The following is a 14,816-nucleotide window of genomic DNA, read 5'->3' as shown; positions in this document are numbered from 1 at the left end:
AAAATGGTGCAGACCGACTGTGTAGGCAAATCCCTGTACTGAGATGAGACAAGGTAGAAGGGTGGCAGATGGGAGTGACCAAGAGCACGGGGAACTGGTGCACAAAGGTCTGGGCTCAAGTCCTTATTTGGAAGCTACATGAACTGAGAAGGTCTATAGACCCTTCTGTGCCTCAGTTCCCTCCTCTGAGTGTGGAAATGTTCATAATGGCCTATGTTACATTCTAAGGCTAAAAGTATTAAACAGGTCAATTCTGAAGAAAACAGGTGCTTCCTGAGTGCCATCAAGTGTTCAGTCATTACATGTCTGAAGGAATAAGCCGGGACCTTGGCAGTGGTTAATACAGAGACAGCACTTGGGGGGCTCCAGGGCAGTAGAGGGTGAAATTTTCTTTCTCCTTCACACGGGCCTGACGCTTTAGAGCTCAAGATCGTTTCTGTGCTTTCCTGTGATGCCCACATCAGCCTGGAGGGATAAGCAGGGCAGGGGCTGCCACCCAGAGTTGACAGCTCAGGGAAGTGAAATGAGGGATTTGAAGTGACCTGCCCAGAGTCACAGCACTCAGAAGTGATGGATCTGGGACAAGAATGTGGATGGTTTTCTGGGGACAGATATCCCTGAACCCCTGAGACCTCTAAATCATGGCCTGAACCCTGACCAGGAGCTCTTTTCACTCCCTTTCTCAATCCTCCTGCCCCAAAGTCTCTAAAGGGAGGTGGATGCCTGGAGGTGGCTAAGTCCAGAGAAGAGCTCAAATCATTCAAACAAAGCAAAACTTCTGTCTCTAGATTGCCATTCTTCACCTAAAATATGGCACTTGCCTGCAAACAAAGCCTCCTGAACAAATTCAAATGTCTGGCCATCGTTCCCCAGCAGCTTCACACTGCCAGCTGCCTGGTGGTGAGCACCCTCATGACCAGTGACCACCCCAAGGGACCAACGGTCTACTTGGTCCCCAAGATGGCTCAGAACTCAGAACATTCTAAGCCAACTGCCACCTGATGGCTGTGCCAAGAATCAACCTCCCTTCAACTGACCAACCCTGCATGAGCAGTTAACTGAAAATGTGGCCATCAGGGCTGGTGCTTAAGTGACTGAATGAATTAAATCTGTGACCCCCACTGTCTCACTGACTACTCATCTGAGCAACTATCTGAGCAGGCTGAACGAAGGCCTGCCCGAGAATGGGCAGTGTTTAAATGAAGCCTATTGAGTAACTTGGAAGTCACACCTCATGAGAAGGGTACTCGAATTTAGTAAGACACAGCGTGTGTTCAGTCATGAGTGAATACTGTGTTATAGAGAAGTGCAAACAGAACTGCTAGTAACTTGAGCAGGGGGATACCTGGCTCTAGCAGCATGGGAGGCTTCCTGATCACCTGAAACAATTAAGACATAGCAAAAGGCCAAGAGTACAAAATCATTTTACATCTGAGACAAACGTTAGTATTTTAGACCTTTAAAATAAGCATTTTAGTATTACAGCAGCAGAATTAGAACCTGGGTGGGGGCAGATGAAAATTTAAAGGAGAGAGTTATCATCCAAGCCAAGTATAAAGATGCACCTTTTCCAGGGGAAAAGAAACAGAAAGCAATGATGTGGGACCTGTAACTTAGGTGTAAAGAGACAGAAAAATTCGAACCTCTGAGGTATAAATCTGAGAAGTTTAACCAAAAAAAAAAAAAAACAGATTTCAGAAGAAAAAATTATTACTTCTTATAATTTCATTGAGAACAAATTATCTATCTTAACAAAAGCTTATTTTTAAACCAAAATTTTAGTTTCGTATTACTGTATTTTTAATATTGTAGCTAATTTTAATAAGACCTTATCAATAAATCTATCTACCCCAGTCAGTTTTGACTACAAAGTAAGATTTTCATAAACCTTTTATAACCTCTAATAATTTTTTCTATTTTGTAACTTTGTATATCCACTTGATTGTGCTTATGTTTTAAAAATGTCTTTAATTTAAAACAATCCCTCAAAACCTCTTAACTAGGCTACTGTGTTTCCCACCAGAAGATCTCAGTTTATTTTCTAAAAATCTCTGGATTCCAGCTGTTTCAACATTTGATTTAAGATTTTCACATCTCAATTTAGAAGACTTTGGCCTGTCATCTGCCTTTCATGGAACATCTCACACTGTAATCGGTATCAAGATCTCCCGATATGACTAAGGAAATGCTATTGCATTTCTTCTGGGTCTATTCTATGGAAGTGTGTATAAAACTGGCCTTGGAAACAGTACATTTTTCTAAACAGAGGAAAATACTTAAGGCAGAAAGCTTGATAGCAGAATCAAAAATACAAATTGAGTCATAAAACTCTAAAACCAATTTGTAAATCTGTAGACAAACTGGAGGTGGGGGAAAAATAAATAAATCAGGAAAACATTTAAGTACAAGTGGCCCATCTGAAGAAACTGCAGTGAGAAGATGGAAATGAACCTACCTTCACGTTCACCACAGCAGCAGAGGCTGCCTCCCATTTTGGTGAGTAGTCTAGCTGGCAGTTCCAACACAGCGGCAGTTGAAACACAGCCAGCGGCAGTTGAAACACAGTGGCAGTTGGGGTGGAAGACAGGATACGCATCATCACATGACCTCAGCGATAGGTCATCAGAGAATGTTCAAATGAACACAGGAACACGTGCCACACTCTGGGGTCCAACTGCCGCCATCTAGACCAGTGCACTTTCACAAGGACAAGGGGCCACTCAGAGTCCACGCTTCATTTCAAAATCTGAATCCCACACCCACACTACTATTCTCTGTGTATGAAATAAATGTTAAATGAGGAAAGAAGACCCGCCTTCCAAATATATTTGATAGTGAAAATTTCAGGGTGAAGAGGGTCAAAACTAACACATTCAGAATAAAATGAGGTTCCTTCCTTGATTGGAAATACTATCCCCATCCATCTTACTATTCCTGAGTCATCAGCAATTTCCATATTCAACAATTTTAAATTTATTCCAGATGAAAGTTTAAAATGCCTTAGTATAAATTCAATTTTTTTTTTTGAAACCCGAGTCTCGCTCTGTCACCCAGGCTGGAATCCAGTGGTGTGATCTTGGCTCATTGCAACCTCCGCCCCCCAGATTCAAGTGATCCTCCTGCCTCAGCCTCCCGAGTAGCTGGAACTACAGGCATGCACCACCACACCCGGCTAATTTTGGTATGTTTAGTAGAGACGGGGTTTCACCAGGTTGGCCAAGCTGGTCTTGAACTCCTGACCTCAGGTGATCCACCCACCTAAGCTTCCCAAAATGCTGGAATTACAAGAGGGAGCCACTGGGCCCAGCCTAAATTCAATTTTTAAAAGTCGATCTCTAAGAATATAACTCATAGTAATTGTATAAAATATCTTACCACCTATCTATATTATCTACTGTTTTTCTCTGTATGTAACTAAGTTGCAGACTTACTAATTTCTGAATCTCTTTGAGTTCTTGAGAGATTTCTCTGTGAATATACACATGAAAGACTGGCTATTCACTCGGAGATGAAGAAGAATGAAGCATTGTATGTTCAACATACAATGATGATTTTCTAAAACATAAAGGATGATTTTCTAAATGGGGAGTTCTGATAACCTCAAACTGCAGATTAAATGTGTTCAGCTCATCAATCAACACCCAGTCACACCCATTTTTATCTCGTCATGAGAATTAGCACTTGGAAGGCAACGGACAAGGCCCCCAAAAGACACAACAACTGAAAATTAGAGAATAAAAACGAGACAGTTACCATGTTTAAAACAAAGTGGATAGCCATTAAGATATGAAATGGTTCAGTGAAAATTTCCGTCACCGCAGATTCATCACAAGCTTTAAGAACTATCAAATCAAATGGGTATTGATGAGGTGTAAAAACTGCATTAATACAGAATTGCCATTTTTTCAGGGATTACCTAATTGAGAAGGTGACAGACAGGATTTGGGAAGGAATAAGTAGTATTACCTGTCTAAATGGAGAACTGTAATTGTTAACAACTGAACAGAAAAATGTGTGTGTGTTTGCACATAATATACATATACTTGCATATATACATACATACATACATATACATGTATATGCATATATATACGTATGCATGAGACAGAGAAAGAGACAGTGGTGAGACTTAAGAAAAAACTGGAAAACAGATTCACATCTCCAATGCAAACTGGGGAAGAAATTGTTTTAAAAAATAGAGAATACATTTTTAAAAAAACCATCTCACTGGAGGAACAGCATTCAAAAGCAACTTTTAAAAAAGCAGCTCATTTATAGGGAACAGTTAAAAAGAGCAAACGGCTTTCCTTCCTGCTGCCACCTGAGTGTTTACAGGGAATGAAAACTAAATGGGTCTTTCACATTGGTAGGTAGGCAACGCCCTTAGAAAGCTTTGTCATGGTGTCAGCGCTATATGATCGTTCAATTAATAAATCTGGAAAAATGTACAAAAACTAAACAGCCATTTCTTCCAGAGGCAGGAGCTGGCAGGCTACAGAAGAGGGAAAGGAGGAAATCCAGATTTCAGTGTGTCTTCTTCTGTACCTCGTGAATGTGCTACAAGTGTGTTATTCCTGGTGCGTTTATTGTGAGTTTATTAAAAATATATATATACCCCAAAATGCTGGTATAAAACAACCATTTTCTTTTATTGATGCTTCACGGGGATAGGAATTCACGCAAGACACAGAAAAGATATCTTCTTGCTATGTGTTGATATCTGGGGCCTGCAGAGAAGGCTCACTGGCTGGGGCTGAATCCACAGCAAGGGGTTGGGATCATCCAGAGGGGACATCACTCCTGGGTCTGCCAGGGTCATCGGGCTTGCCTGGAGGACCTACAGGAGACTCTCTGGTGTCCGGGGCTTCCAAGCAGTGGGGCAGTCTCAGGATATTCAGAGCCTTGACTTAGTGGCCAAGGGCGCCACAGGTGAGTGACTGGAGTAAACCAGAAAGAGGCTCGTGGCCTTTTCAAACGTAGCTTGGGAAGTTTCCCAGCGTCCCCTCCGCATCACCGTCAGTGACAAGTGAGCACTAGTGCCTGGCCTCATGAGAAGAGGCATAGACGCCCACCTCTCAAGAGGAGAATAGCAGAGAAATTGCAAACATGTTTAAAAAGCCACATGCAAATTCCTGTTTGAAAATCTCCAGCACAGAGATACCTCTCAAACATGAGATAAAAGACCTGCCGCTGTATGACCCAGGTCAAGGGTAAGACACGTGTGTGTTTTCCTGCTGCTTCAGCCACTGTGAGTTGACTGACAAGGAGATAAAAGACCTGCCGCTGTATGACCCAGGTCAAGGGTAAGACACATGTGTGTTTTCCTGCTGCTTCAGCCACTGTGAGTTGACTGACAAGTAAACACACACATTCAGGGAAATTAACCAGAGGGTTATGGAGTAACAGGGTAATGAAAGCTAACGTAGACCTGAAATGCTGCTCTACAAAGGAAGCATGTCATTCACTCTGTTAACTTAAAAAAAATCACAACATTCATACATTCAGAAAACAAGAGGAGACTTTTTTTCTTCACTTCGTTTTAGGTTCAGGGGCTTCATGTGCGGGTTTGTTACCTGGGTACATCATGTCGCTGAAGCCTGGTATAAGACCTAATTAAACCAAGGAGCTTCTGGCACAACCAGAGACTTGATTTCTTATGAAAGTTTATAGACCGCAAGGTGGCCATCCTGCAGGCTGGGAAGCGTGCCTCCTGCCAAGGCCAGAGCCTGGCACATGGAAGGAGGGGGAGTTGCGGCAGGAGCTTTACGCTGGACAGACTAGCTGAATAGAAACCTTCGACAGGTTACAGGAGGAGCAGTGAATATTCATGAGGATGGTCCTGATGCATGCATACCAAACAAACATGCATGTAACATATGACCCATGTTCACTATGGGGTGGAGACGTAATATTTAAATGTATTACAATTAGGCCCTATACCTCAAAACGTCTTTTCAGGACACAAAGGCACACAAGTGCACAGCCTCTGTAAACCGGCCACAGCCAGCTCATGGCGGGTAGTCTCTTCCCGGGAGAGAGTTACTGAAATTGGTCTCCCATCCAATTGGAGCTCTAGTTATGGCTGGTGGAACAGGGCCTGGGGGCCAGTTACTCAGTGTCTGGTGGTGCGCTACAACTGTTAATAGTGCTTACGTGGCTGCTAGAGAAAAAGAAACCCTGCGGCAGTCGGAACAGTTTATTCCTTGTTTAGGGGCGTATGACTCAACCCCTGCCTGGCATGGCTGCAGGTGCTGTTTACACGTTGGTACCTTACTGCCACAGACTCTGTTCTGTCCGTCTTGTGACCTCTATTGGAACATGTATGCTGGACACTGGCTGTGTCTAAACATAAAAGGAAGGGGCAGAACGAGGCATCAGGTCACCCATCTGCCATGGCCTGATGCCCTTCATTGAGCAACTGTGGAGAGGTCTGGAGCAGGCTAGAGTGACAGGATGGTCCACAGGAGCCTCACTCTGGGAACAGCTGCTTCAGCTTATGGCTCCACGGCCCAGCTGCACTCATCTACAAGCCAGTGCTTCCATCTGGAAAACCAGACAGCCTGTCCTATTCCTAGTGCCCTGAGTTTAAGCATCTCTCTGCCAAACCATCAAGAAAACCCTGGGCTCTGCAGATGCATGAACAGCCTAGTGCATACACCAGGCACTCAATGAATGCCAAGGACAGCTACCTCCCTGGCGTCCAATGAGGACAACAGTCACCGTCATGGCAGTGCAGTCTCAGCTCTAGACTTAAATTCCTTCTTCCCAACATGTGGAGCAGGAGACCCAGTGTGGGGCGCAGAGCCTCTGCAGACACCTCTCCTCCTGGGCCCCCAGACAGGAGGGGTGGCCTGGAGGAGCAGTGGGAGGAGGAGCAGAGATGGGAGTCAGCCCTGGCCTCGGAGACGCCACCATCCCTGCCCACACAGGCACAGCCCTCTCTCCCTCGAGGCTCTTCCTCCAACATCTGGCCTGAGCCACCCACTGGAGAACACGGACATCCCTCTCCCCGTTCTGTGCGGGGAAACGGAGGCCCAGCACTCGCATCTCACACTCATGGTGGAACTCTGACCGGGACCCAAGTCTCCTGACACCCCTACAACAACATGCAGCCCTCTGCCGTGGGTGGGGAGGGGGTCCGGGCACAGCTGAGGTTTGGGGGAAGGAGGTCTTCTGGGAATGTTCCCAGGGTTCCCGAGGATGGTGGTGACTCAGTGCCCATGAGAGAAATCAGATGATCCCACGCCCTCCTCAAAAGGGACGGGGGGCTCAGACACTGATGAAGATGCCTCTGGATGAAGCTGCTTGATGGTTTCGACAGAGAAATGCTTCAACTCAGGGCACTAAAAATGGGACAGGCTGTTGGGTTTTCCAAATGCAGACAACGGGCAGAGGGCTCAAAGAGATGCCATTCCAATGAGAGGCAACTGGCCAGCAAGCCCAGGAAAAGATGCCGAGCAGCACTGTCACCAGGGAAAGGCAAGCCAGAGCCACAGTGAGATGACACCGTGCACCCACGGGATGGCCAGTTAGACACGCACTAGAGAATAACACGGGGTGGGGAGGACGGGATAGACCCCTGTGCACTGCTGTTGGGAATGGAACATGACTCAACCACTGTGGAAAACAGCATGGCAGCTCCTCAAAAAACAAAAGAATTACCCAGCAATGTCACACCTGGGGCCTAGGTACGTACCCAAGAGAACTGAGAGCAGAGACTCAGATATTTGTAATGGGAATGTCCCTGACAGCACTTTTTGTAATCGCCAAAGGGTGGAAGGTACCCACATGTCCGTCCCCAATGAACGGGTGACGGAACACTATTCACCCCTCTCAGGAATGGGGCCTGATGCACGCCACAGTGTGGCGGAGCCCAGAAGACCTTATGCTGAGTGACAGAAGCCAGACAAAGGTCCAGGTGAAATGTCCAGAAGAGGCGAGGCCACAGAGACAGAACCCAGGGGCTGGGGGAGGGGGGAGCAGGGAGCAACTGTTTAATACGTATGGGGTTTCCTTTTGGGGCCATGGAAATGTCTTGGAACTACACAGAGGCGATGCCTGTGCAAGGCTGTGACGGCGCTGAATGCCACAAACCTCCCACTTAAAAATGGATAACTTTGGGCCGGGCGCGGTGGCTCACGCCTGTAATCCCAGCAGTTTGGGAGGCCGAGGCAGGTGGATCACGAGGTCAGGAGATTGAGACCATCCTGGCCAACACGGTGAAACCCTGTCTCTACTAAAAATACACACACAAAAAAAAACCAGCCAAGCATGGTAGCGGGTGCCTGTAGTCCCAGCTACTCAGGAGGCTGAGGCAGGAGAACGGCATGAACCCAGGAGGTGGAGCTTGCAGTGAGCCGAGATTGCGCCACTGCACTCCAGCCTGGGCGACAGAGCGAGACTCCGTCTCAAAAAAAAAAAAAAAAGTAAACCGTAATTATTTGCCATCCCAATTTCCCCTCCCTGCCCCCCAGCTGCTGGGCCCACCACCAGCTCCTGCTGTGCGGCCAGGACAAGGGCAGAAGGGCCGTGTGCAGGAGCGTGTGCAGGTGCATCCCTGAGCACCCCCAGCCCCGTGTCCTCTGTACTCCAAGCCTCCCTTGAGGTGAGAAGGGCTGTGTGACCGGATACCATGGAACACAGGCAAAGTGACAACGGCCCTTCCCAGGCCTCAAACCTCCTCAAGCCTCAGGCTCCTCAAGGCTCTGTGCTCTCCTGTGCACACGGCCGGGTACATGGGCTGGAGGTGCGGCCACCAGTCCCAGAGCCTGGAGGACATGCCAGGCTGTGCACCACAAGCAGGACACGAGTGGACGTCGTTAGCTCCCGAGACTGGGGGTGTTCCTGTCCCCAAATAGTCTCACCTGCCCTCACAGGTACTGATGGTCTGGAGGCTGGGCGAGCAAAGAAGATTCGAGCCCTTCCTGGGTCGCGACTTTTCAAAGCTCTGCGGGGTGTCCTGTGTGTGACCTGCCAGAGGAGTCTCCTGCAGAGACGACCTGGGGGCTGCCCACCTGTGCTGGCTCCCACAGCCAAGGCTGACCTCTCGCCATGGAAGAGCAACGTGCCCACGTCACCAAGCGCCTGTGAGCCCCGTTTCTGCAGGTGAGGAGGGCCCAGCCCAGAGCCCCACCTCCGCTCAGTGTCAGGCTGGAAGGGAGCTGGGGCTTCCCGGGGTGCAGCAGACACCCTACAGGCCACGGTGGAGGAGCAGGAGCGGGAGAAGACCGGAACGAAACCACTGGCCCACCCTGGACCAGCCCCATCGGCCAGGTCTGTGCCGGCTTCAGTGGCAACTAAAGTGTGAGGAAGAAACCCAGGGAGCCCTCCCCACCCTCGCCCACCCCAGCTCATGCTGCACCCCCAGCTCCCTTCCCTCGTCCACCCCGGCTCATGCTGCACCCCCAACTCCCCACCCTCGGGTCCTGGCACCCGGAGTGCACACCTCCCCCAGCATCCCCCAGGTCATGACTTAAATTCTAGGCAACTACATTTTTTCTCTTTCAGGAACACAAGAGTGAGAATTTTCTAGTCATGGAGACACAGGAGAGACCTGGAAGCGACTGGGATGGCCCCTGTCCTGCCTCCCCTGCCTCCTGCCCAGGGCCACACCGCCCCCCCGGTGCTTCCCTGGAACTCTGGGCTCTGTAGAACACAGACATCAGCAGCCCAGGGCACGGAGGAGCCCAGGGCCATGACCAGAAGCACCACTGCCAGCACCCAAATCTGGGAAGCGGCTCTGGTGCCCCAGGACCTGGGCCTGCAGGGCTGCAGACATCTCCCCTGAGCTGGCCCCAGCTCCTCTGGTATCACTGGTGTCAAGGAGGAAAGCCTGCACCAGGTGGGTGCACACCTGTCCCGGTGCACAGAGAACCTGTGGTGGTGACTGGGCTGCTGTAATTTGTGGAGCCAACCATGAGGCAAAAGCCAACAGACATGTTTGCTCAGAGCTAAACGCCAGTCCCTCCAAGACCCAGGTGAGCCTGAACTGCCGTCCTCAAGGTCCTGCCTGCACCATCTCCCTGCCCCGGGCTCTCTAGGGGACAGGAGCCAAGCAGAATGGAGCTTCAGGAATAAGGACACCTCACTGCCTGCTCTTGCCCAACCCCTACCTTGCCCGGGGTGTCAGAGGGGACAGCTCAGGTAGCCATCCACAGGCCTCATGGCCTTCGGGCTCAGGGGTAGAGGGGAGAGGGGTCCCTGAGGCCCTCACAATTACACAGCTGTGAGGCCAGAGCTCCATGGAGGCCCAGGGATAATCTCAGAGCCATTCACAGGCCTGGGCCTCACCCTAGAGCTCTGGGAGGGAGACCAAGGCTGGGAGAAAGGGCAGGACCATAGGAGCTGCCAAGTGTCCTTGAGCCTGGGTCAGGAGAGGGCCTATCCTCCAAGGTCCCCTGGGGAAAGTGGAGCCTGCCTCAGGGAGCACAGCATCACCTCCTCAACTCCAAGCCTGGCTGCCTTTCTGATGGAGGAGCCAGGTGAGCTCTGGGAGGCCTAGAACCTTCTCACCCCTCCCAGCCCCAAAGGGTGCAGTTACTGCATCACAGCCCCCAGGGGACCCCTGACCGCAACCTCTCCGAGTCACACTGACCGGCAGCCTCCCAGGGGCCGAAGACCCCCACCCCATGGAGCATGGAAGACAGCCCTGGCAGGCCCAGGTGCAGACATGCAGGGAGAGATGGCCCCACTGCCGTGGTCCCCTACAGCCACCGCCGGGGTGCACTCCCTGTTTGGCAGCCACTATCTAGTCCCCCGCGCCTGGCCACACACATGTGGGGAAGAAATCATGACACAGGGTGTTGACTATGGCCTCTCCCTGCCATGTGACAGCTCCTAAGGTCCCTGTGGCAGTCTCCCCAGTGCATCCTGACCTCACTATCTTTGCACCCCAAACCCTGGCACCCAGGCCCCACAAGGCACTCCCTGTCCTTAGCGCAGCGGTACCCCTGTCCCTGGACCCTCAGCCCGTCAACCTTCACCCCGTCCTCAGCACAGCAGCAACCCCTGTCTCATGAAACCAAGCCCCCCACCCTGCACCCTGTTCTCAGCAAAACAGCACCCCTGCCCCAACACCCATTCCCCCACCCTGACCCCTGAAACCGAGCCCCCGGCCCTGCACCCGCTGTCCTCAGCACAGCAGCACCCCTGCCCTGACTCCCAGGCCTGCCACCCTGAACCCCGTCCTCAGCACAGCACCATCCATGCCTTTTGACGCCCAGCCACCCGCCCTGCCCCACCACTGTCCTCAGCACAGCAGCACCCCTGTCCTCTGACACCCAGTCCGAAAACCTGCACCCGTAAGTGTTGGCCCTGGGCCTCCCATGGCCCTGAAGGCCGCATCTTCCGGTGCTCTGTCCGCAGCAGCACATAACTCCCAGGCTGCCCAGTGGGTTGAGGCCCACAGCAGCCTTACCAAGGGCTCCACCCAGAAACGACAGGCTTTTAGATGTTTAAAGACCAGAGTGGCAAAAATGCAGGAGAGCAAAGCAGCCTTGCCTAAGAGACCGCTCCACTCCAGCAGCAGAGCTGGAGGAGGAATGAGGGAGGTAGAGCGCAGAAGGGAACTCAGGACTGGGCCATCTGCTGCAGAAACAGCAGGCCCAGGACAGTGGCGACTTCTGGGCTCCCCGGCCCTCTGCTCATGCTTGCTCAGAAAGGGCTGTCCTGTTTACTTCGGGAGGAGGCTTTGGCGGGAGGGGCAGCCACACTGGGACCTCCAGCTGTGGCTGGGTTCTGGGCACCAACCCCGCTGCCAGGCCGGCGCCTGCTCCTGCAGACCTGCCATGCCAATGCTCTCCAAGCTGAGGCCGGGTGGCCTGCGACGCTCAGCCCGCTCCCAATCACAAGGAGAAAAGTGCTTCTCAGCGCACTGTGTGCACGGGGCCACCTTCGCGCTGGCCGATGCGGGCACCCTCAGCCGGCGGGACTTTTACCTTTGCCGAGAGCAGCGGCAGCAGCACCGGATGTCGCCTTCGCCCCTGTGCACCGGTGTCGCTCCAGAAAGCACGGTGGTTCTGGCCGGCGGCTCTCCGGGGCGGGGTGCCGCGATCAGCCCGGTCGCCCCATGCCTGCCCAGGGCTTGGTGGACCCGAGAGACACTGTGGGCATGGCACCTCTGGGCAGGGACTCCTGGGCAATCTGAGCTACTGTACGCCCTGCTCCGGTCTCTGCCCGCCAGGCGAGTGCTGTGCGCGAGAGGAAGGGCAGGGGCAGCACGCAGGCGGCATATGTAGGAGAGGAGCGCGGGCTGTGAAAGGGCAGGAGCGGGGCGGGGGCCAGGCAGGAGTAGGAGCAGGAGCGGGACGCGGGCCAGGCAGGGGCAGGGGCAGGGGCAGTGGCAGGAGCGGGGAGCGGGCCAGGCAGGGGTAGGAGTGGGGCGTGGGCCGGGCAGGAATAGGAGCGGGTCGCCACAGGAGCGGGGCGCGGGTAGGAGCAAAGCCGGCCGGCAGAAGTAGGAGCAGGGCGCGGGCGGGAGCAGGGCGTGGTGCTAGGAAGGCCACGAGTAACCTGGGTCCGCTCACCTTTGCATGCACAGCCCCTCCTTTCACCAGGTGCACCTGCCTGCAGTCCCTGTGCTTTGCCTTTTTTGCTGCACAAAGACAGCAGGGAAGCTGTGCAGGATGCAAGATCTGGGACTGCTGGGGTTGCAACCCAGAGGACTCTGAGAACACCACCCTCCCCGCCAACCGCCCATCCCTACCCCAGCTCCAGGCTCCCCCCACCAGAGCGCATCCCCAGCCATTTCTCCTGAGGCAGAGGCTCGGTGGAGCTCAGCCTCTGTGGGGCTGGAGGCAAGAGGAAGGGAAGATATGGGCAGGGAAGGGGGCAGGAGAGCCTTTGTCAGCATCCAGGGCAGTGCAGAGGGTGGGGGTCCTGGAGGCCTGGCCTGGGAAAAATGTAACCAGGTTTGGAAAAACAAGAATTAGGGAGGCGGGAGGCAGAGGCGTTGGTCAACAGGCACCAGGTGGCTGAGGCAGTCCAGAGGGGTGAGGGGCAGGCCTCTCAATGTCAGGCCCCGAGCTGGTAAGTTTCAACTCCTTACTGTTCTCTGGGAGGTTTCCCGAGAAACCAACTCCAGTGAGACAAATGTAACTTTAAGACTGGGAGGATCAATTTCTACATTTATTCAAAGAAGCAGTAAACATCTTCTACAGGACAATTTGGCTACTTTCCGCCTCATGGCGGGAGTGTGGACTGGGGGCCCTTCCCTCCTCTACACAGGAAAGCGCGGGGTGTGGGACTAGGAGAGCCAGCATGGAGCCCCAGAGAATCCAATTTTCCCCCAAAGAAATGATGCCCAGCCTCATATTCACCTCTAACAAGGGGAAGCCATGGACCTGTGCAGGGGGGTCCTGGGGTGAGGTAGGAGGTGGGTTCTGGGCTTCTGTGGGGAAAGTCCCTGTTCTTTCCACATCCCCCAGCTGCCTCTTGAGGTCTGGCCTGCACCCAGCCACAGAGAGATGCAGGAAGGGAAGCCCATGGGGCCATGGGGTGGGAGGGCCCAGGAAGCTGGGCGTGGGGTGCCCTGGGGCCAGCCCCTCCTCTTTCTCCTGCGTCCTGGCTGAGCTCGGGGCTGAATCAGTGATCTGCACATCACTGCAGATCTGAAAAAGTGAAGTCACCCTGGCAGGCAGGAGGAGGAGTTGCCAAGACGGGCTGGTTTGGACTTGGCCAACTGCTATGTCCAGAGCCGGCCTGCTGAGGGGTAGGTGGTGTGGGCAGCCAGCCCACGAGAGGTAACCTAAACCACTGGACCCTCTGCTGCCTGCCACCTACCCCCGCCAGGCTTTACAGAGCTGGAGTTGGCTTCCTTGGGTGCATACAAGCCCCGTTTCTGTTGCTAGCAGCTACACAGTCTTCACACTTAGGCCTATGCCCAGGGAAGGGACATTGTAGGTAGGGAGGGGCTGAGGGGGGACTTTTGGCAGCAAATAAGCTTCTGTGACTGTCCCCTAGGAGAATGAAGAGGGAAGGGGGTGGGCCTGAATAGCACCCCCGCTCCCACCTCCCAGGAACCTCTCTGGCCACATCTTGGCTGCTGCACAGACTGGATGCCTGGCTCAGCTCTGTGACCACCTCAACACCCATCTGAGCCTGCACTCCTGCCTGGCATCCCAGGCACTTTTCCCTTCTCCCCATCCCCACCCTTGGAGGGCTTGAGTGGACACCTGACACCAGGGGGAGATATGGTCTTCTCCTGGGGAAAAGGTCTGGGGAGCCTCAAGTGGGTGCACCCCTGTACACTTGCATACGTGCACACATGCATACACCTGTGTTCACATTTGTGGACACACATGCACACGATGCACACCTTCCTCCACGGGCACACCCAGGGACCTGACCAGAGGGTCACCCAATAGAGAACAGAGGTGAAGCCTGGGGCCTGATGGCCTCAGCAACTACAGGGAGAGGAGACAGCCCTGCCTGGGTGTGGGCTCAGGATCCAAAACATCAGGCAGCAAAAAGGAGCTCCTCGCCCGCACAAGGGAAATGGGCTTACCCGCTGAGGTCCCACAAGGGGAGGTGGAGGCAGAGTGGGTTGCAAGGCAGGCCCTGGCCCTGGCTTCTCTCAGTTCCTCAGGTGAGGAGGGCCTGCAGGGGGCTCTGCCTCCCTTTCTTGCCTTCCCTTAGTCGACTTTCTCTGAGCCTTAGTTTCCCCAGCTATAAACATCTCCATCTCAGAAGGAGGGGTTGTAAGAATTAAAGAGGAGAGAAACACGAAGGGTGGCTCAACAGTCAACAGGTTTATTTCAAACCTGGAAGGGACTTCTGTCCAAGTTAAGTCAGAAGCTGCACTCCTTTACATGCTAAAC

At 52.8% G+C, this 14,816-nt stretch overlaps 1 protein-coding gene across 11 annotated transcripts in view; it reads right to left on the bottom strand.

Annotated features, from left to right (window-relative positions):
• The window catches only part of LOC129485990 (uncharacterized), a 66,997-nt gene that overhangs the window by 14,149 nt on the left and 38,032 nt on the right, over positions 1-14,816 (bottom strand). For 2 of the 11 annotated variants that reach the window (XR_010121661.1, XR_008658820.2), the window contains exon 1: positions 2,456-2,945. The exons of 1 other annotated variant lie outside the window; for it this stretch is intronic. Coding sequence is in view for 6 of the 10 variants with exons in the window: in XM_063642586.1 (XP_063498656.1) it covers positions 2,456-2,492 (37 nt within the window). In the remaining 4 variants the exon portion in view is untranslated. Of the gene's footprint in view, positions 1-2,455; positions 2,949-3,431; positions 3,552-14,816 lie in introns of those variants that run through there. 8 more of the 11 variants (XR_010121660.1, XM_063642590.1, XM_055285204.2 and 5 more) reach the window with 6 other exon arrangements.

Source organism: Symphalangus syndactylus, chromosome 7, assembly GCF_028878055.3.
Source record: "Symphalangus syndactylus isolate Jambi chromosome 7, NHGRI_mSymSyn1-v2.1_pri, whole genome shotgun sequence".
Lineage (NCBI taxonomy): Eukaryota > Metazoa > Chordata > Mammalia > Primates > Hylobatidae > Symphalangus > Symphalangus syndactylus.
This window is presented reverse-complemented; position numbering and strand designations above follow the sequence as displayed.